The sequence below is a fragment of the Chlorocebus sabaeus genome, chromosome 7, assembly GCF_047675955.1.
Source record: "Chlorocebus sabaeus isolate Y175 chromosome 7, mChlSab1.0.hap1, whole genome shotgun sequence".
Lineage (NCBI taxonomy): Eukaryota > Metazoa > Chordata > Mammalia > Primates > Cercopithecidae > Chlorocebus > Chlorocebus sabaeus.
The window spans coordinates 136,322,422-136,344,926 of NC_132910.1; the positions used below are offsets into that span (position 1 = coordinate 136,322,422).

The 22,505-nt window shown below is 39.6% G+C and overlaps 1 protein-coding gene across 8 annotated transcripts in view; it reads right to left on the reverse strand.

Moving 5' to 3' along the window:
* SORBS2 (sorbin and SH3 domain containing 2) overlaps positions 1-22,505 on the reverse strand; it is a 237,125-nt gene that overhangs the window by 101,898 nt on the left and 112,722 nt on the right. For 7 of the 8 annotated variants that reach the window (XM_073017778.1, XM_073017779.1, XM_037994454.2 and 4 more), the window contains one exon: positions 4,752-4,801. The exons of the other annotated variant lie outside the window; for it this stretch is intronic. In XM_073017778.1, coding sequence (XP_072873879.1) covers positions 4,752-4,761 — 10 coding nt within the window. In that variant the 5' untranslated portion in view covers positions 4,762-4,801. The remainder of the gene's footprint in view (positions 1-4,751; positions 4,802-22,505) is intronic. 8 annotated transcript variants of the gene reach the window in all.

Consider the following 22,505-nt stretch of genomic DNA (forward strand, 5'->3'; position numbering starts at 1 on the left):
GCCTGGGGCTGTGCCGTGAATCCGCAAGGGTGTTGGGGACACTTCCTGTTTTGAGGAAAACACAGTGCTAGCTGTTGGACCCTCGGCTGAGATGCCCTGGGCTGCGCCGTGAATCCGCAAGGGTGTTGGGGGACACTTCCTGTTTTTAAGGAAAACACAGTGCTAGCTGTTGGACACTCGGCTGAGACGCCCTGGGCTGCGCCGTGAATCCGCAAGGGTGTTGGGGACACTTCCTGTTTTGAGGAAAACACAGTGCTAGCTGTTGGACCCTCGGCTGAGATGCCCTGGGCTGCACCGTGAATCCGCAAGGGTGTTGGGGGACACTTCCTGTTTTTAAGGAAAACACAGTGCTAACTGTTGGACACTCGGCTGAGACGCCCTGGGCTGCGCCGTGAATCCGCAAGGGTGTTGGGGACACTTCCTGTTTTGAGGAAAACACAGTGCTAGCTGTTGGACACTCGGCTGAGACGCCCTGGGCTGCGCTGTGAATTCCCAAGGGTGTTGGGGGATGCTTCCTGTTTTTAAGGAAAACACAGTGCTAACTGTTGGACACTCAGCTGAGATGCCCAGGGCTGCGCCGGTGAATCTGCAAGGGTGTTGGGGGACACTTCCTGTTTTGAGGAAAACACAGTGCTAGCTGTTGGACACTTGGCTGAGATGCCCTGGGCTGTGCTGTGAATCTGCAAGGGTGTTGGGGGACACTTCCTGTTTTGAGGAAAACACAGTGCTAGCTGTTGGACACTTGGCTGAGATGCCCTGGGCTGTGCTGTGAATTCGCAAGGGTGTTGGGGACACTTCCTGTTTTGAGGAAAACACAGTGCTAACTGTTGGACACTCGGCTGAGATGCCCTGGGCTGCGCCGTGAATCTGCAAGGGTGTTGGGGGACACTTCCTGTTTTGAGGAAAACACAGTGCTAACTGTTGGACACTCGGCTGAGACGCCCTGGGCTGTGCCGTGAATCCACAAGGGTGTTGGGGACACTTCCTGTTTTGAGGAAAACACAGTGCTAACTGTTGGACACTCGGCTGAGATGCCCTGGGCTGCGCTGTGAATCCGCAAGGGTGTTGGGGGACATTTCCTGTTTGAAGGAAAACACAGTGCTGTTAGACGTTCCAGGAATTGCTCGCTTGGGGCAGTGCACTGTTTCAGCATAATAGATGTGCTATATTCCTTTTGATGACATCATATTTTTAAAAAACTGGGATTTTGATAGTTGCTGTGATAAAACACAAGTACCCTCTGAAGAACATTTTATTTATTTATGTTTAGAGACAGGGTCTTGCTCTGTTGCCCAGGCTCGAGGGCAGTGATGCCCTCGGAGCTCACCGGGCTCAAGCTGATCCTCCTACCTCAGCTTCCCTCATCGCTGGGATTACAGGCACATGCCACGACACCCAGCTAATTTTTAAAAATATAGGGTCTCACTATGTTGCCCAGGCTTGTCTCCAACATCTGCAGTCAAGCAATCCTCCTGGCTCAGCCTCCCAAAATGCTGGAATTACAGGCGTGAGCCACTGTGCCTGTCTGGCCTATAAAACATTTTAGATCAGTAAATCAGAGTGGCCATGAACAATCTAATTCTGAGGTCTGAGAAATTTTTCAGTGTGCAACAGGCACACACATATTATTAGTAAGTAATTCGTGTTATAAAGAAGGAAATAAAACTATTTTCTTTCAATTTATGTGGATTTTGTCAAATGGCTTCTAAGTTGTTAGAACAAAATATTTCTAAAGTAATTATTAAGTTATTAAGTTGTTAGCACCTAACTACTTAATAAATAGAAGTGTTACGTATTTTTGGTGTAGGAGCACAATGAAAAAATTACTGAGACATTAAAGGTCACTGTAAACCAAGAAAGTTTGGGAATCTTTGCCAATTTATGTACTTTAGGAAGCTCTAAGTCCTAGATGAAATAAATGGAGACTCTGTCTTTAATAAAGTTTAATAAAGAGCTGAATTCTAAAACTCGAGGCATTTGTAAAATCGCTGGAACAGAATAATCTATTATATTCTGTTTCTACTTCCTTATGTATTGATACTTTCTGATACTCCTTGAAGATATTTTTAAGATCTTAAAACGAGGATGCTACCTTTCATATGTCAGTTTATCCTAAAGATTCCTAATGCTGGTTTTGCCTTTGGTCCTCATTAATGACCTACAGCCTGGCTGGGCTACTCTTCCCCTGAGCTGCAAGATTCCTGGAAGCTGTTCCTACTACTGGAAACCACTCATATGGGTAAATTATACATGGAGAATTATTTGATGTCTTTCCTTCTCTCCTTTCTTTGATAGCTAAGATATGCCTAAGAAAGTAATGGGTTAAAAATTCTAAAAGTGGACATATAACATGTTTTGTATATTTTTTTCTACATTGTTTAAACACTTTAGTATGAAAAATTAACCGCATTCCCCATGGCTAGTTTATTACGTACTGATTAAAAGCAAATACTTAACTTAAAAGAATGCTTTTTAACCGTAGTGACTGACACATGAAGATTTAAATAGGAATATATCTTTTTAATAATTGATATATTGGATAGATATATGAATCAATAAAGAGATACATTCTTGTTTAAATGAATATTGATATCAATAAGACTGGCCTGTATCATCTTATCTATATAATCTATTATATATCTATCCATATATTATCTGCATTATCTATCTTTCTATCGATATTTTCTATCAATAGATAGAAAGATAGATAGACAAAAAAGAAGAAGAACTAGAAGCTATTTTGGGGACTAGAAAAATAACTTGTGGGGCCACTTTATTCATCTCTGTCTGTCTATCTATCTATCTATCTATCTATCTATCTATCTATCAATCATCTGCCGATCTGAAGATAGATAATGCAGGCTAGTTTTTTTACTAGCTCTTTAGGAACAATTTCCTACTTCATTTTGTAAACACAGTAACAATGCTTTCAAATTTCTAAGGCAATATATGTGTGTATACATATACATATATATTTAAAAGTGGTATGTTTTTGTAAAAACATTATAATTATTATTTTGGAATTTTGAGCAAAAGTTTTCAGTCACTTTTGATCAATTTTATGCGCAGGTTTGAATACCATATTTGCCAATCATACATAAGTGGAAGTTCATCCACATAAGTGAAATAACCCTATGCAAACTGCATCCCATCCAGAGTCAAGCTCACTCCTTAGAAATGAGAAGACACTTTAGAGGGTTACATTTGTGCTGCTAAACAGTAACTTGGCTCAAGTACCTTAGTGACTGAAACAAATTTGCAAATTTTTATGTGCTTACTTTGCTATGAGGGATTGAATTATATGAATAGGAAGGTCAATTATTGAATGTACTGCACATGAACACAGTATATTCAGTATATCATGTATGCATATCTCTGTCATAATAGGGTTATAATAAATAGGAAAATGGGCACTCAGTAAAATGAGGAATACTGGGAAGTTATGATCCACTTAAGTCTACAGGGAGATGTCTTGGAAGGATCAGGAAAGATCACTTCCTCATGTGAAACTTCTGCTGGAGTGACTTTGTAGCTCCAAAACGTGGCTGATGCTAATCCAGCTGTGGGCTCTACATTCTATTTGCTTTCTTTTGTCTCCTTTACCTAGTAATATTTTCTACTTCATTCCCCATGTCTAATTCTGGCATCTCCAATCATCAAGATGCCTTTGTGTGGTGCATTTGCAGGGTTACAACTTCTCTTGATTGCTGAGCCTTCCTTGTGTGTTTTGACTGTCTCCAGTATCCTCATCTTGCCTGTTGTCCACTTGTCTGCAAGGTGACAGCATCCTCAGGAGCCTGCCCACACAGCCTTCTCTGAGGCCACTATGGTACATGGCACATGGCACAAGGCTCTGCACTCAACCTGGGGATTAGGTATTGATCCTCGCCAGTGGTTGGGTAATCCTCCTGTAGGCACTTTGATGCAAAAAGAGACCTCAAAAAGGCAACCAGCTGGACATGAGAGAATATCTTGGGCCATCCTTTCTACTCTGCCATGGGGTGACGGCTCCAACAACTTTCCAGTTGTGGATAGGAAATTTCAACACAAGTTACAAAATCTCAATGAGAAAGTTGTTTCTTGAATTACTTAATATTGTATATTTCAAGGAGGGGGGAAGGCAAAATTATAAGCCAAATTATGTCTACTGTGGAAAAAAGTTCATATGTATAAAGTATGTATCATGAACACTTTTACAGTTAAAATGTATACAATACAGTTTATAGGCACAGTTGTTAAGCTAGTTGGAGATACTATTCTCATATCTACACATATAATGCTTATAACACTATGTGAATTGTGACTATAGGTTAATTAAGCTGACTTTGTATAAAACTTTGGCACTCTATCTGCTGACTTCTTCAACATAAAGAGTTTATAAAACAGATACGTTTAAGTAGTTTCTACTAGAGCAACGTGCCTTTGAATTTAGCCTATTTTTAAGTGAGAGATTTCAAAAGTACACAAACAAATGTCATACTACCTCTTCCAATTGTTTAGAGGAGTTCGTTTTAACATGTGATTAGAGACAAAGGGAGTAGGAGCAAGTAACAGAACAGAAAATTCTATGTTTGGTGGCCATAAGAGTGGAGCACAAATACAAAGAGAGAAAGTAATGAATCTACGCTACGTATCTAATCAGAAACTCAGAATCACACCTAGGATCAGTGGAGTGCTAAGCTAATGATTGAGGGCCAACATGATTGTTAGAGAGCAAGGCTGAAAGAGTTGAAAACTAACAGACAGCGTACCTGTGTTCATTTTGACCTTGGAGAGTTTGTTATTAAAGTCTTCAGTTTTCCTGTAGAAAAAAAATGGTGCATAATTTGTTCGCTAGCATGTGAAGAAAATATCATGAAAGCGTATCTTGCTTTTGATGTACCTGTAAGTTAATATCACATTATCATTAGTTTTATTTAAATCAGTGTTTAATAAGGTAGGAAGAATTGATAATTTTCTTCATGTTAAACTTTAATTATTGGTCCTATGATCATAAAACAGATCATATTCTGTTTTTATGCTTTTGCTTTATGGTGAGCATTAATGGATGAAAATGGAGAATTTTTGTGCTTGTTTGTTTCTTTTTCTTTTTCTTTTTTTTTTTTTTTGAGACAGAGTCCCTCACTGTCACCCAGGCTGGAGTGCAGTGGTGTGATCTTGGCTCACTGCAACCTCCGCCTCCTGGGTTCAAGCAATTCCCCTGCCTCAGCCTCCTGAGTAGCTGGGACTACAGGCACATGCCACCATACCCAGCTCATTTTTTGTATTTTTAGTGGAGATGGGGTTTCATTATATTTGACCTCTTGATTCGGACTCCCAAAGTGCTGGGATTACAGGTGTGAGTCACCTTGCCTGGCCTGTTTGTTTCTTTTTCAGAGAGAGAGGGTTGTGCTCTGTTACCCAGGCTGGAGTGCAGTTGGTGTGATCATAGCTCACTGCAGCCTTAATCTCCCGGACTCAAGCCATCCTTCCCCCTGGAATTACAGGTGTGAGCCACCGTGCCTGGTTGAGTTTTCTTTTTAAAAAATTAAATTTCTTTTACAAATATTTATACAAATGGTTGTTGTTCTCTAAGCCTGAAATGACTATCTGTTAAGTGTACTCTTCTGGAGTTTTAAAAGTTACCCTGGCACTTTAAAATCATTGCCTTACATGTGCTGGTCTATTTACTACCGGGAAATATGTAATGAAAGTAACACATATTTTGAGGGCACTGTCAAGAAAGATGAGATTCATCTGTTTCTTTTTTTAAGACACAGGAAATAGATGGTTACTACAAAACCCATTTCTGCATTAGTATTGAACACTGATTTTTCCCAGTGAAATGCTGGATGCATAGCAATTGAGATTAATTCACTAGAAATGGTTGGCAGCAAGGGCTTGTCTCAGAAAAATGTTTTAAATATTGTGTATCATTTTACGACATGTGAGATGACTTAGTTCTTTCTCTGGTATATTCTCTTAGTCCATTTATGGAGTTTCCTATTTATCCATACTCTGAGACCAAAGAGGAAACACATGCTGATAAGGAAGCAAATCTCCTAAGTCTCAGAGCTCCCTGCAAGAGCCGTCTGACCCCGGCCACTTGGCCTTTGCTCCTGAGTGGGCCTGTTGTTCAGGATCCACGAGAATCTCCCCCGGCACGACACACTCACAGCTTCCAGGAGCATTCGTACTGCAACATCTGACCATTTTCAAGAATTTTATTTATTCCTTTTGGATGAATGAGGATAACTTTGAAAAGAAAGCATTGGCATGATCACCTGTCATGAAAGACTTTTCATAAATATAGTTTTTTCAGTCTCTAAAAAGAGCAGCAAATGAGCTTCCTGGCTTTCTTGCCTTTGTCTGCCAAGGTTCTCACCCTCTTCTCCTTTCTGACCATTTCCTCTGCTCAATTCGACAACTATTATTTTCTTTCAATGTGGCTATCTGATTCACCTCTTATGGAAAGCCTGACTTTGTTCATTACTGAGGTAAAATTATAATAATAAAATCAAAATGTGAATTTTAGCTAAATATAATGGTACTTCCCTCCCAGTGGGGGGAAAATGATGAAATAAAATAACATTAAAAATATACTTAAGTCCTATGAAATATAATTATAAAGCAAGATTTTATATATAGATATATATGTATAATGTAATCCTCATTTTGCTATATACACATGTATACACACACACACACACACACACACACACACACATATATTTGCCTAGATTGAATTACTAATACCTTAGGACACAATAAATGCTAAATTAATGAACATTTAAAATGGGTAAAATCACAGTACTGATAATCACCTCAATATATGTTTTTAGAACTCTAAGCTGAAAACAATATAGATGATATCCTTGCTATGTGGTGTTTAATATTTGTGTAGTCTGTGTTCAGTGTCATATCCTTGCCCGTCTGCCCGAGGCATCGTTGCAGTGTCAGGAGCAGGGCAGGAGCCATGCTTAGTGTGGCCAGGCCAGAACTGAGTTTCCACAGGGTTACGGGGAACTTCACAGTGACATGTCATAGGCCAACAGACTCTGAAAAATGATGGAGGGAAATTTCATGATGATAAATTTTATCTCCTATTTTTCAGTGTATGCAACTAAACAGGCGCATTTCTGTTTTACTTTGTTGTTTTGTTTTTCTCCAGAATTACACAGAAAAATGTGGCATATTTCTAAAAACTCAACTTGGTTGCCTTAAGACCGCCTATATTGAGGGATACCGATGAGGTCAGGGAAGAGGGCAGTGGTCAGCACAGGAGCTTTGGGAAAGCTCCTTCAAACATATTTATTTTCATCTCTCGGTAGCAAAACTCCTAATATGTTAACCTTAAATGGACAAAATAAATGGAAAAGAAAAGCCTCAGGGGATGTCTGTGACTGAGACTGAGGCAACTTCTAAAACCAGAAGGGATAAACAACCTCCAGAAAATGCGGATTATAAGGACCTTTCCCAAATTCGACTTCGTCATTCCTTTTGAAACCAGGCGATGCTGTGCTTAAAACTGCTTAAGGTTTTAAAACTGAATGAGGAAGACAGTATTTGGACTAGAATAATAGTGATTGACAAAGAAAACATCAAATACAGAAGGTTAACTCTCAGAATACAAAATCTGCTGATATACCGTAATAATGTTTTTGTACCAAGTTGCAGAACTAGTTATCAACATCTATTGTTTGAATTCAAATGCCGATATTTACAGAACATCTAACACTCAAAAAGTAAAATAGGATTAACAAGAACAAAGAAAGGCGCCACAAATCCTTAAGGTTTTCATCTTTAAAGTGATGTATCCTGTTACTTATAAATGTAATTTGTGAGGTTTTTCAACTTCCCATTGTTTTCGATGTCAAAATGTGAAATGACTAACTTCCTAATTAGGCAAGACATTTTCCAAGTCGTTAAAAGAAGAACCCCAGTGACTGAGCTCTCAAGAAGAACCTGAAACCGAAAGGCTTCTTGGATGACTAATAAAAATGCATGATTCTATTTCTATTATTTGTGCTAAGTCCATTAACAAATTCACGACTGAGAACTCTCTTTAGACAGTTCAAACTAAAGCAAATCTAATCTCTTTTGTTCTGCTCTGAAAAAGTGTCCTTGATTGTACTTACATAACAAGCACAGATTATTGTGGAAAGCATCAAATTCCTAGAGTCTTTGCATGCTACTAGAAAACAGTATTTCAAGTATTCTCTTCACTTGGAATTGAACCAGGGACGAGACTATGAGAACTGACCATAACATGGAGACTACCTTGAGCCTTAGCAGACGGTCCACGGAGCAAAGAACTCTCCGAACAGGAAGGGGTCACATGATTTTCAATAGGTGCTAGGGGGTTGTATTTACTTTTGCCAAAGTTTCATATAAAAAGCAACTTCATATGTGTCCTAATTTGTGACAACAATGGATTTGTTTTATTTATGGGTTAGAGTAGCCTCCACTGCCAAAACACATATGGCAATAGACTGTGTTGTTTGTTCGTGGAAGGGCTGTTAACAGCATGACTTTGGATCTATAGTCTTTTAATTCTGCTTGAATTTCTTTTTTTTTCTTTTCCTTTTTTTTTTGAGAGGGAGTCTTACTCTGTTGCCCAGGCTAGAGGGCAGTGGCATGATCTCGGCTCACTACAACCTCCACCTCCTGGGTTCAAGTGATTCTCCTGCCTCAGCCTCCTGAGTAGCTTGGGATTACAGGCGTGAGCCACCATGCCTGGCTAAATTTTATACTTTTAGTAGAGTTGGGGTTTTACCATGTTGATCAGGCTGGTCTCAAACTCCTGACCTCGTGATCCTCCTGCCTCGGCCTCCCAAAGTGCTGGGATTACAGACGTGAGCCACCACGCCTGGCCAATTCTGCTTGAATGTCTTTGGATTATCAGACATCTCACTTTTCTCTGAATCAGAGCAGACTGTGTTCTCAACATGCATAAGAGAATAGACTGGGTAATTTAACTTTTGAAAGGGGGTCCTAAGGAGTTTGGTCCTGCATGGGTATGAACATGCCTTTAAAGTGCCTGTTGTCTTATAACTCTGCTTGAATTGTTTTGATTACCAGGCATCCCATTTTGAGGAGCAGCAGAGACAAAATCCTTTCCCCAGTGTTGGCCAAGAATTCTATGTAGGTCATTTTATTTTTGTAGACCTGAATTTAGGCAAGACCATGGATGAAACTAGAGGATTGAATTTTATCTCAGTTAATGTGAGGAGTTGCCCAAAAGATAACTTAAGCCAATACATTGCTATAGTTATTTTGAAATTAATATATTCACAGTTCATATATTATTCAAAAAAGGACATATTGATGTTTAAGTAGTAGGAAAACATTGCAGGATGTTAGTTTTTTTCACAGAGATGTATTTTAAACATGAGAATAAAAATACAATCATATTAAGGTTACGTACCAGATTTTTACTTGAATTTACTTATTTATTTTGAAATGGGATCATTTGTAGCACTCTTTTTGGATAAACTGTCCTGTGATCAATGCATTAATGCATCTCTCTCTATCTCTGACTGTGGTAAAATAAGATGTATTCATAAATGCCAAGTGATTTCACCTTTCAATTATAGTCAAATGACTTAATTCAGGTTGACATTCATCTTCACCTATCTTTCCTATATGTCAACATGCTGCTTTGAAATATTCACAGGAAAACTCCAAGTAGTTTGTTTTGTGAGTTTAGAAACTCTTTTCTGACTAGTTTCTTGAAATTGGCTCAGAGAGTCTTCTGCCTCTGAGTGGGTGGCACACAAGTCAACAGTAATGGCATGACCGTCCATGCTCCTAAGAACACCAAGTACCTCCCAGAATCCCTAACAGTGCCTGAAAATGTTCCTTAGTGTTCAGCAGCCAAATTACCCACTGCATCTATTTATATATGCTGAGGCCAGAACATATTCAACATCATTTCTAGAAATAAAGAGAAATTATTACCACAAATAGTAAAGAAACAAATGAACATGAGGCTGTTGATAATTTTTTATGAGAATATGCAAAGCTTTCATTTTAATTAGACCAAATGTCCTGATATCTGGAAAAATTTCCTGAAAAAAGAGGACTATATGTCTTCCAAGGAAACTAGCAATTTTCCTTTTGAGACTTTACAATGTAAGCTGTTCAAAATACTTATCAATTTTCCCTAAAGACTTTACTGATTAGAAGTTGATCACCTGGTAAATGATTCCTTCTGATGTTATTCCAAAGTCTCAAAGTTGGTGAATCACTCATTTAATTATTTGCTTTAAATGGTCATGTGATTTAATGTTGGTCCAGAACCTTCTTTTTTTCTTTTTTCTTTTTTTTTAAGGTGGGGTCTCGCTCTGTTGCCCAGGCTGGAATGTGATGGTGCGATCTTGACCCACTGCAACCTCTGCCCCCTGGGTTCAAGTGATTCTCCTGCCTCGGCCTCCTGAGTAGCTGGAATTACAGGCATGTGCCACCATGTCATGTTTTTAGTAGAGATGGGGTTTCACCATGTTGTCCAGGCTAGTCTCGAACTCCTGACCTCAAATGATCCACCTGCCTTAGCCTCCCAAAGTGCTAGGATCACAGGTGTGAGCCACCGTGCCCAGCCAACCTACTTTCATGGCGTTCCTTACTTTTATATTGTAAGCTTAGGGATAATTACAGAACTCATCTAACTATTTTCAAGTGCGTCTTTTTTCTAAGACTAAGTCATTTGTTCAACTTGATAGTACAGTATTAGGAGAATTCCATAGGCTTATAAAGTGCAAATCAAAAGCAAAAAAATTTCTAATGAAAATAATGCAGATCCTGAATGAGGATCTCATGAGTCAGGCACCTTATCAAAGAGACATACAAGGAATTAATTAGAATATCCCTGTAACACATGTTACAGGGAGGCAAGCTGAATAGCATTGGATTTTGCCTACATTGAGTAGGCAAACTGAATAGCATTGGAAGAATGGGTCAAGAAATAGGTGAAGCTTGACTCAAATCCCAGTTCTGCCCATTTCTGTGCATCCAAACAATTTATACCAATGTCATTATCATCGACTCCCCCACCGACAGCAAAGCATCCCCAATCCGGCAAACTGGCATCGTTCCCATTCACTCATATTTCAAATATTCTGAAGCAGACCTTTACCTTTGATTGAGTCTTAAGAAGATAATCTAGACTTTCCTGAAAATACATGGGGCATTATTGTATTGCTTTAGATTGAAGCAAGCCATATGGTTTATTAGATTGATTTCTATGGATTTTCCCGTCTCCCATTGGTCCCACACCCAGCTTAGCAACATGTTGGAATTGAAAAGGAATTCTACGTTCCAGGCAGCTTTCTTTCTTCCTTAAAAAGATCCTTTATTTAGCTAAGATTTCTGCCCCCTCCCCCTGCCACCCACCACATTGCCATGAACAAGAGAAAATCTAAGAAAATAGTTGAATCAAACCCTTGCCTCCTAGCCCAGCTATAGGCAATGCTACTGGATCTAAGGGAAAGTGACACTATAAAGGTTGTGATGATTAGCTTTTTTTTTTTTTAAAAAAAATCATTCTCTTTCCCTTTGACAGTTGATAGCCGAAAGTGATGGCTGAAAGAAAAGAGCTGTCTATAAAATGTCACATAACAAATTGTGTGACAAATTGCAGAGTGATAACATCCTGATGGCAGCCTACTCCTGCTTAATTCAATAAGGGAGAGTGCCTCCGATTTCCCACCTCGTACTGAGAAGCACACATTTCTATTTTGAGGAGAAAAGCTTTGATCTTTTTAAAGAACCATTTTAAAAAATTTTATGCTTTGCTAACTTTCTCACTGCTTTTAATTTTAAAATCTTCCAATTTAATTTTTATATATTGAAATATAAAAATCATCTGATATCAAAAGAATTATGTAATCTAGTCTAGTTTTGCATGTCTCGTACTTAGACTTTACTTAGTCTAAGTACTTAGACTTTAAGTAAAGGCAAGCATCAAAGGCTCTGGTAGGGATTGAGATCAATCAACTCATTTTTATGGTTAGACATTTGAGGATAAGACAAATGGATGCTCCAAGCAGATACTCAAAAGTAGTTCATCTCTCCTGACTCTCAGCAAATAATAGGCATCCTCCTTTAAGGAATCTTAAAACGTCATTTGAAATCAAGATCTTGGCCAGGTGCAGTGACTCACGCCTGTAATCCCAGCACTTTGGGAGGCCGAGGCAGGAGGATCACTTGAGGTCAGGAGTTCTAGACCAGCCTGGCCAACATGGCCATAGAGACCCCCGTCTCTATTAAAAATCAAAAATTAGCCTAGCATGGTGGCATATGCCTGTAGTCCCAGCTACTTGGGAGGCTGAGGCAGGAGAATGTCTTGAACCCGGGAGGTGGAGGTTGCAGTAAGCCGAAGGCTGCAGTGAGCCGAGATCGCGCCATTGCACTCCAGCCTGGGCAGCAGAGCAAGACTCCATCTTGACAAAACAAAACAAAACAACAAACAAACAAAAGAAATCAAGATCTTTCCCTTTAAAATATTATAATATCCTGCTTAATTAAGTGCTGAATCATATGAGGCAGGGGTTAGGGGTTAGGGAAAAGAACAAAATACAAGAAGACAGTGCGGTAGAAGGCAAAACTGTTTGATGAATAAAATAAGAACTGTTAACATAGAACTGTATGTTTCTTCTTCTAGGACTAGCAGGAAAACAGTGGTTGCTTTGACAAGGATTCCTTTTGCCCAATCACAGCACAAATCCAAACGGAAAGTGTTAATCAGGTCTGCTCACCCCAGAGCATCTTAGACCTTCTTGGTCTAAGCCTAGACCAACAGCTATTGATTTTTTTTTTTTTCCTGAAAACCTTAGAATTTTCAGTTAATAAGTATATTTATTTTAAGTTATTTTCAAGGTAATGTTACGTTGTGAAACTATTGCGGTTAAATAAGCATGCTTATTGTTAATTCACTATTTTTAAAAAGCCACACTTTTCTTCTGACTGAATACACCTGTTTCCTGAACACCTGAAACAACATTTCCATACCTTAGCAATGTCAAAGTTTGTCAGAATTTTTGACAGACTATACTGTCAGAATTATTACCAATTCATGTTTATATGTGTCTCAGATCTGCAATGGTGAAGTCCCACTTGCTATGTGGAATTTAAATCTTGGGGCAGGGGGAAAATTTGCTCTAATTTGATCTTATAGTCTTAAAATTTAAGTAATACATTACTTACAAAATTTATCCAGAATGAAATGTACCTTTTTTTTTTTTGAGACAGAATCTCACTCTGTTGGCCAGGGTGGAGTGCAGTGGTGTAATCTTGGCTCACTGCAGCCTCTGCCTCCCAGGTTCGAGCAATTCTCCTGCCTCAGCCTCCCAAGTAGCTGAGATTATAGATGTGTGCCATCATGCCTGGCTAATTGTAGTATTTTTAGTAGAGATGGGGTTTCACCATGTTGGCCATGCCGGTTTCGAACTCTTAACCTCAGGTAATCTGCCCGCCTTGGTCTCCCAAAGTGCTGGAATTACAGGTGTGAGCCTCCACGCCTGGTCAAAATGTATCTTAAATTGCATATCTTAAGGCAGTTTGATTCATTTTAGAAAATTTGAGTGAGAAAATAAGTTATTTACTTCTGACATCAGAAATGTATTATTATTTATATACTGCTGCTCCTTTGTTATTCAGAAATTTGAGAAAATTCCTTATGTTTCTCTATGTACTAAATGTACAAGTGTTAAGCTGAATCATACGTGAATAAAAGGTACTCAATTTGAGGAGTACCCTTTTCCGGCTGTGTCTTCCACATTTTTATTTTAGGGAAAACAAAGTGGTGTGCATATTGATTCTACAGAAGGCACACACGTGGGAGGGGGGTAGGTAATAAGTAGAAAGATGACCTTGACAGGCTGAATTAAATTTGGCTAAACTAAATTTCATGATTAGGTTGAAGAGATTGGCTTTTCAAAAATTTATATGGAATAAGTCTAAGGGCTTTAATGCAATTGTTGAAAAATATAATTAAATCAATGTCTAAATGAACGGTGGTTGCATGAATCAAAGAAGATTGGGCTACGGCTGCCTCACTTTTTTTTTTTTTTTTTTTTTAAGACAGAGTCTCGCTCTGTTGCCCAGGTTGGAGTGCAGTGGCCGGATCTCAGCTCACTGCAAGCGCCGCCTCCCGGGTTCACGCCATTCTCCTGCCTCAGCCTCCCAAGTAGCTGGGACTACAGGCGCCCGCCACCTCGCCAGGCTAGTTTTTTTTTTTTTGTATTTTTTTTTTAGTAGAGACGGGGTTTCACTGTGTTAGCCAGGATGGTCTCGAACTCCTGACCTCGTGATGCGCCCGTCTCGGCCTCCCAAAGTGCTGGGATTACAGGCGTGAGCCACCGCTCCCGGCCCTGCCTCACTTTTAAAGTGTCCACGTGTGTCTGTGTGTGAGTCAGGCTGGCATGAACTTGAGTCTCTAGGCAGGTTTGCAGGCGGTGCTTGGGGAGCGGGGTGGGTCACAGAACAATATGGTAGACACACTATGGGGAGTTTCCAGGTGACTACCAGCAGCAACAGGAAAAGTTATTGACGTGTACTTGAGGTTTATTTTTTCTTTCATCTCATGGAACGCATCCCAGTGGCCCTTCGGGTTAATACTCTCAAATATACCAAATTCGTACTTTGAATTGACAAGAAGATGAAGGAATAACAGTTGCAGCTATAGAAGCTTCAATGTTCCCTCAAGATGTACCTGAATTTAAGAAACATGATCTCCCAATAAGACTGTTTCTCAAAGCTGGGTTTTTAACCACCTGGTTCACAACTCTCATCAGAAAGAATGAAAACAAGTCCGTCCTAGAAGTAAGGGGTTTAAGACTTCAGAATTGTACAACGAAATGGGATGTGGTATCTATGGCCCTTTTGTTCAGCAAAATGCCAGCCCAGATGACCTCAGTTCTAGTCCTCACCCCACACACGTGTTCCCAGCATTCTTCATTTTTTATACCTAATATAGTCCTTCATGCCCTGCCACTATTTAAAGCTAAAACTTTCACTCAATCCACCAAAAATAGGCAAGAAAAACAACATACAAATACAAATCTACACTCCACAGTTATACAGTGGAGAACAGTGAAACTTATTTGAACAAAGTTTTTGTTGTTTCATAATACCCTAACTTATTTGACATAGTGGCTAAACGTAGAAATGATCAGAACACCTTTTAAGATTGTTAGTTGCCATGTTTTAACATATGTAGTGAAACCCTACTTAGTCTGATCTTTATCAGTCATTTCTCTCCCTTTTATCTGCAGAAACAAACTGTCAACACTCTTTCTTTTATCTTGGACCTTTGCTGCTCTTGGAAAAGCAGAAACATTTCCTTTGACTTCCCAACTACATAAACTCTTTCAGGACAGCCTGGTTTTAGCTCCAGGGTAGGCTGCCAATGATGCTCAGGGCCATGGATCACCTGACAGGTCCAACCTGGGCCTCTTGTTCACACCGACTCTACCCTGGCACTGAGCCTGCTCTCCTTCAGGTCCACGGGTAGAGAATGTCTGCGTGGACATCTTCATGGATGGAGATACCCACTGACTTCTGATCTGACACCTACTGACTTCATTTCCATTTCTTCTTTTATAATGGAGAGTAAAAGCACTTTGTCATCTGTGCTGCAGCATTTGCCAAAGGAAACCCAGAACGCATGTTAGGACCACACGCAGTTACATTGATTCTAGTTGATTATGTTTGAGAGGAGTGATGACTTTTCTATAGTACATAGAAAATGTTAACATGAACTATTATTATTGGGATGTTGGCTGTCTGCCGTTCCTAAGACAGAGCAGAGGGTAAGAAAGTGTCACGCATGTTGGGAGAGGGCAAACAATAATGGATGGGCCAAAAAGTTAGCAAATTTCTTTCTTTTTTTTTCTTTCCTTTTTTTTGTTTTTATAGATGGAGTCTTGCTCTGTTGCCAGGCTGGAGTGCAGTGGCGTGATCTCAGCTCACTGCAACCTCCGTCTCCCAGGTTCACGTGATTCTCCTGCCTCAGCCTCCTGAGTAGCCGAAACCCCTCCTGAGAGATGAGGTTTCACCATGTTGGCTAGGATGGTCTGGATCTCCTGATCTCATGATTCACCTGCCTCAGCCTCCCAAAGTGCTAGGATTACCAGTGTGAGCCACCGTGCCTGGCCATAAATTTCTTTTTTGTGGGAGAGGCAACTTTAGAAGTATATATCTGCATACCTTGTCTAAGTCAATGTGTTGCTATAAAGGAATACCTGAGGCTGGGTAATTTATAAAGAAAAGAGGGTTATTTGGCTCTCGGTTCTGCAGGCTGCATGGGACGCATGGCACTGCCTGGCTTCCAGAGAGGCCCCACGATGCTTCCACTCCTGGTGGAGGGGAGAAGGTGAAAGGGAGCCAGCGTGCAGAGATCACATGGTGAGAGCAGAAGCAAGAGACAGCGGGCAGGTACCAGGCTCTTTTCAACAATCAGCTCTCTAGGGAACCCCCCGGGAATGAATAGAGCAAGAACTCCCTCACTCTTCTCCGCCAGGGAGGACATTAATCTATTCATGAAGGATCTGGTCCCAAGACTCAAACACCTCCCATTAAGCCCCATCTCCAACTGGGGATCGAATTTCAACATGAGATTTGGAGGAATCAAATATCCAGACCATAGCACACATCAATAGCTAGGAGGTGGCAGAGTCAGCGTTTGACAACCTATGTTTTAGGGAATTTCCAGGTATGTGCTCTTAACATTACCTTTTTTTTATTGTACTAAAGTGGGTGTCAGTATTAAGCCTTGTCTGGGAAGGTATGCTTGGGCAAATCACCTCACTTTGATGAGCCTGAGTTTTAAAGTTTATAACATGAAAGACTTGATTTAAAATATAAAAGCACATAAGGGCCTTTTATGGTTTGAAATTTTGCTAAATCTAGGAAAGGTATATTCAACCAACAAACATTTATTGAACTTTGATGTGCAAACCACTATGCCACTGTCATGATTGTACATATCAAGCAGAAACTCACTGGAAGCCAATATTTAATGACTCATTCAGATACTAAAATTCAGAAAAAGGCGATGATTAAAGACCTGTGTTTCCGATAGCATCATGATGAGATGAGATACACATTAACACATGTCCAAGCCAACATCCAAGGCTGTCTCCCTCTTTGTTGTCTAGTTTACTTAACTCCAGATATGAGATCTAGAGAATTGTTTATATATTACATGTCTTTCTATACCATCTCCAGTGTCCTACCCTTGAGCTTCTCAATTTTGGAATTTGATTGTTCCTAAAATAGAATCCATTTTATAAATCTGCACCAGAACAAACAGAACTTCACTCCATCAATTTTCATTAATTTTTAAAGCTTTTTTCAAGAGTAGTTGTAGGAACATTGGAGGTAACAAGAATCATTGATTTTTTTTTTTTTATTCTGTTAGAATTTACAGTAGAGGAGAACTTCAAAACAGATATCTCAGTCACGGAGGCAGCTTGGCGTTCCAAATGCTACGTTTTAGAATAGCTCCTATTTTAAAGAGTAAAAGTCTTCTGGCTTTTGAAGAAACAAAAGACTAAAAGATCTAAGCAGATTGTATTCCTAGCCAATATCCTCATCACATTTTTCTTACTGGCTGAATCAGTCATGCTGTAACTTGCTAAATGACAATAGCGTGGGAAGTACAATGATATTTTGAGTTATTTTCATGTGGATGGTTGCTGTCCTGTGGATTGATTACTGTTGAGAAATGTTGGCATCAGGCTCACACACAATTACCAAAGTCTTACGACCCACAAAAACTTTAATCAACCTGTTCCCATGTTCAGAAGTTTTGAAATTAGAATGTTTACTTCACATAAATTGTGATTTAATATTATGGCTATTTGTATCATTAACTTCAGATGATTAAGAAAAGCAATCTGAATTAGGGAGAAGTGTGAGTTATGAAGTGCGTGTGAAGAAACAATTTATTTTCCTTCAAAAATACAGATTAACTCTAGGTCCAGGCAGTAGCAGCTAAATGAATCCTGCAGGGTCCTAGTTTAATGAATACATAAGAATGATTTGTACTTCTAACATCTATTTATATGGAATGAATCCTTCTAAAAAGGTTTCTTTTGTGTAATATAATTTTTTTATGCTAGCACTTTGCCTAAGACTATAGCTTTTAATATCATCAAAAGTAAAGACAGCCTAGACTCTCACTGAATTACCTTGATTTCTAAGTTGGTATGTCTAAGTTATGATTCAGACATAATTCATATTTAGTTCTCATTTCATGTTGGGGTCATGACACTCCCTTCTCCCCAAACCTCACCCCATTTTTCCAGTATTCCTCACCTCAGAGAATGCTATCATTCATTCAGTATTATTATTTTATTTTATTTTATTTATTTTTTTGAAACAGAGTCTCACTCTGTCGCCCAGGCTGCAGTGCAGTGGCGTGATCTCAGCTCACTGCAACCTCCACCTCCCAGGTTCAAGCCATTCTCCTGCTTCAGCCTCCTGAGTAGCTGGGATTGCAGGCATGCACCATCACACCTGGCTAATTTTTTTTCTTTTTTTTTTGAGACGGAGTCTCGCTCTGTCGCCCAGGCTGGAGTGCAGTGGCCGGATCTCAGCTCACTGCAAGTTCCGCATCCCGGGTTTACACCATTCTCCTGCCTCAGCCTCCCGAGTAGCTGGGACTACAGGCGCCGCCACCTCGCCCGGCTAGTTTTTTTTTTTTTTTTTTTAAGTAGAGACAGGGTTTCACCGTGTTCCCCAGGATGGTCTCGATCTCCTGACCTCGTGATCCACCCTTCTCGGCCTCCCAAACTGCTGGGATTACAGGCTTGAGCCACCATGCCCAGCCTTACACCTGGCTACTTTTTGTACCTTTAGTAGAGATGGGGTTTCACCATGTTGGCTAGGCTGGTCTCGAGCTCCTGACCTCAGGTGATCCACCCGCCTTGGCCTCCCAAAATGCTGGGATTACAGGTGTGAGCCGCCACACCAGACCCATTCATTCATTACTCAGTTCATTAATCCAAAAGTTGGAGAGCCCATTCTACTCCATGAATTACCCTGGATGTGCCCTCTCCCTCAACTCTCCATGTTTTGAGAAATAAGACAAGAAACATTCAGCTCTGGGAAGGGCAGCCTGCTTCTATCTCAGTCCCACAGTTCATTTGCCCAAGGGACTTGGGCACGCAAGGTAAGCATTTCTAGTCCTTTTGATTTTGCATAGGTCAGATACAGGTTAGGCATATGTTAACACACAGAGTGGGCAGACGGGAGTCTCTGACCAGCTTATGTGGTGCGGGAATTATGCTGTTGCTTCATGTTCTCATAACAGCAACGGATCTGAAATGGATGATGATGTTCCAGCGTCACACAGGTAGGTGAGAGAAAAAGCAGTGTGTGTATGCACATGTGCACACACACAAACATGCGTGCACATGCACACACATGCACAGGCACGCACACACACACATGCACAGGCACACACATGTACAGGCACACATACACATGCCATCCGTGTTCCCCACCCAGTTGTCTCAAAGGTCATGAGTTTGAGGATTTTATCTTCCTAGTTCAGTACAGGACTACCCAGAAATTGGTCAATATTAAAGCCTCAAAGAAATCATAATATCACTTTTGTCCAGATTTTATTCTCCAATCCTCTCTTCGTTTTATCAAAAATATTTTAGGAATACATTCTTTCAGATGGATTATGTAAACACTGGACCTGTTCATTAAAAAAATTCCTTAAAGTTTAATATTGATAGGTTCTATATGCAAACACGAATGGGGATTTTCTGTTTTTTTCCACTGCTATACGCTCAACCTCTAACAATATCTGGTACATATTATTTACCCAGTAAATATTTATAGAAAGAAGACGTTCTCATTTACAGACATGACAGAATGACTCCCATCGTGAAGTACCTTGTCAGGGAGAGTTAGACAAAGGGGCTTGAGGATTCCCCTCGTTTACCATTACAGTCCACCCCTTGGCTCTTCTAGTCTATTGAGGGTGAGTTCCTATTGGACATCTGGAATGTAATGGTGTCCCTAGACACCAGTTTACATTGTCTTCCAGCATATGTCACTTGAGGAATCTCTAGATGATTTAGAGGTATCAGGCTAACAAATCCACACTCATTCCTGAAAATCCCTGGCAAATGGCAAAGATAATTGAGCTGGTATTTTGGCAACTGGCATGATGATTTTGTTTGAAGTCTGAAGTGTATTTTAAGAAGTTATTTATGTTTCCTGAATACCAACAGTGTCATGAAAATGCTATGCTTGCACTGATTTAATCAATTCTAAATCACCAATTTATATCATACATTTTAAACAAAAGCATTTTTACCATTGAACCCTAAACACTAATGTGACTTGTGATTTTGTTTTTCCAAGAGAAGACTAATACAAATATTTATTTTAGAAAAATTCTCAGTACATGGGCTGTTTGTATATATCTTACCACTCCATATCCCCACCAAAATCAGATCCACAAACAGCAAGCAAGCAAACCCCTGACTCTTTTATCTTTTAGTTAGTTGTAATATAACCTAAGTGATATTGACTATAGCAATGGAGAATGATTATTGTTACTTTGGGGGTTGTGTCTCAAGTATACATAAATGGATAAATCATAATCCTTGGTGCATGACAAAGTCACGTACATCCCCCTCCCTCCTTTCCTTCCTTCTGTCACTAAACATCTACACACCTAAACCCAAACATCTAAAGCCAAAGATAGACCTTCGTAAGAACCAGTGTCAATCCAGATGACTTCTGCTGTTATAGCATCCCTCGGCTTCATGCATTTGAGTAACCATCATTCTGAATTCCATGCTTATCATTCTCTTCCTTTCCTGTTCATATAATTTCATTGTATTTATATGTCTTTTAAAAGCACATTTATTTTAGTTGTTTTAATTCTTTATAATGATGTCATGCTGCATATAATTGTATTGCTAAGATTCATCTATATTGTTGGTTATTCCTGTAGTGTGTTCACTTTGTCTCCTATATAATATTTAATTTTGTGAAAATACCACATTTTGTACATCCACATTTTGTTCAGGGGCATTTGGGTTGCTTCTAGATTTTTGCTATTTTGGAGAGTTCTGTCATAAACATGTATGTACATGTTTCTTAATGCTTTGCTTGTTAATTAACTGCTTGGCAGACAATTTAAATGATATAGCTCCTACTTAAAAGTATTTTCTATGTGCCAAAAACTGTTCTAAGAATATTTACAGATATTACATATATATTAATTACATATGTGTTACATATATATTACGTATTACACATATATTAATTGACTTGAACCTCACAACAACCAAACAAGTTAAATATTATTGTTATCTTATTTTACTGCAAAGAAACGCCAAACCACAGGGCAGTTACAAGGCCACACAGCTATTAAGTAGTGAGTGAAGCTTGGGAATGCAGGCAGTTTGGCTTCAGAGTTTTTGTACTATAATGTCTTTCTTGGATCTAAGGACATAAAGGATGGCAATGGTTTATAACACAAAACTTAGTTATTGACCAAAATTTGAGTGTGAGTCTGTCATAATCGGGATTAATCAAGGTACAGTACACCCTGCAATGAGCAATATTGGCAATGCTCATGTATAGGATCATTACTCGAAAACAAATTTCATACAAACGTCTTTATTTTTTATCGTGGGTATAAGGCACATAAATTTATTTTAATAAGACAGCTGCTGTTTTTAATGCTTGTTCTCACAATTCCGTGGTGATAGTTGTATTTGTTTGTTCTCATGCTCCTAATAAAGACATATCCAAGACTGGGTAATTTATAAAGGAAAGAGATTTAATTGACTCACAGTTCCACATGGCTGGGGAGGCCTCACAATCATGGCAGAAGGCAAAGGGCATCTTACCCAACAGCAGGCTAGAGAGCTTGCGCAGGGGAATTCTCATTTATAAAACCGTCAGATCTCACAAGACTTATTCACTATCACAAGAACAGCACGAGAAAGACCCATCCCATGATTCAATTACCTCCCACCGGGTCCCTCCCAGGACACGTGGGAATTATGGGAGCTACAATTCAAGATGAGATTTGGGTGGGGACACAGTCTGACCATTTCAGTATTTCTCTGTGTTTCTCACAAACATCCCTGAGCACTTTATTCTTATCACCCACCATAGGATGGTCAGGTCCATCTTTCTTCCCCTTTAAGGAACCCAGGCTTCTCCTAGGCTTCACTGTTAAGGGCACAGTGGGTTCTGGGTGACCCTCATAAAATCAGATCATGAATTTAAGGCAGAGCTGACTTGGGCTCTCACTCTTCAGAGGAGAGGTTCTTAGATGATGAACAAAAATTCTCCTTAGTCAGAAAAGTAGCGTCCCCAACAATGTATGGAATTGTGGCAAACATATTAAGCATGTCATTCCTTAAGTTTATATCTGTCACTACGTAATAACCCATGATAAATAAATGTGATCAAGAAACTATACTGTCACAGATACATGTAATAGATGAAGACAGGGAGCACAGCCGGCATTTGTTTAACTTTGC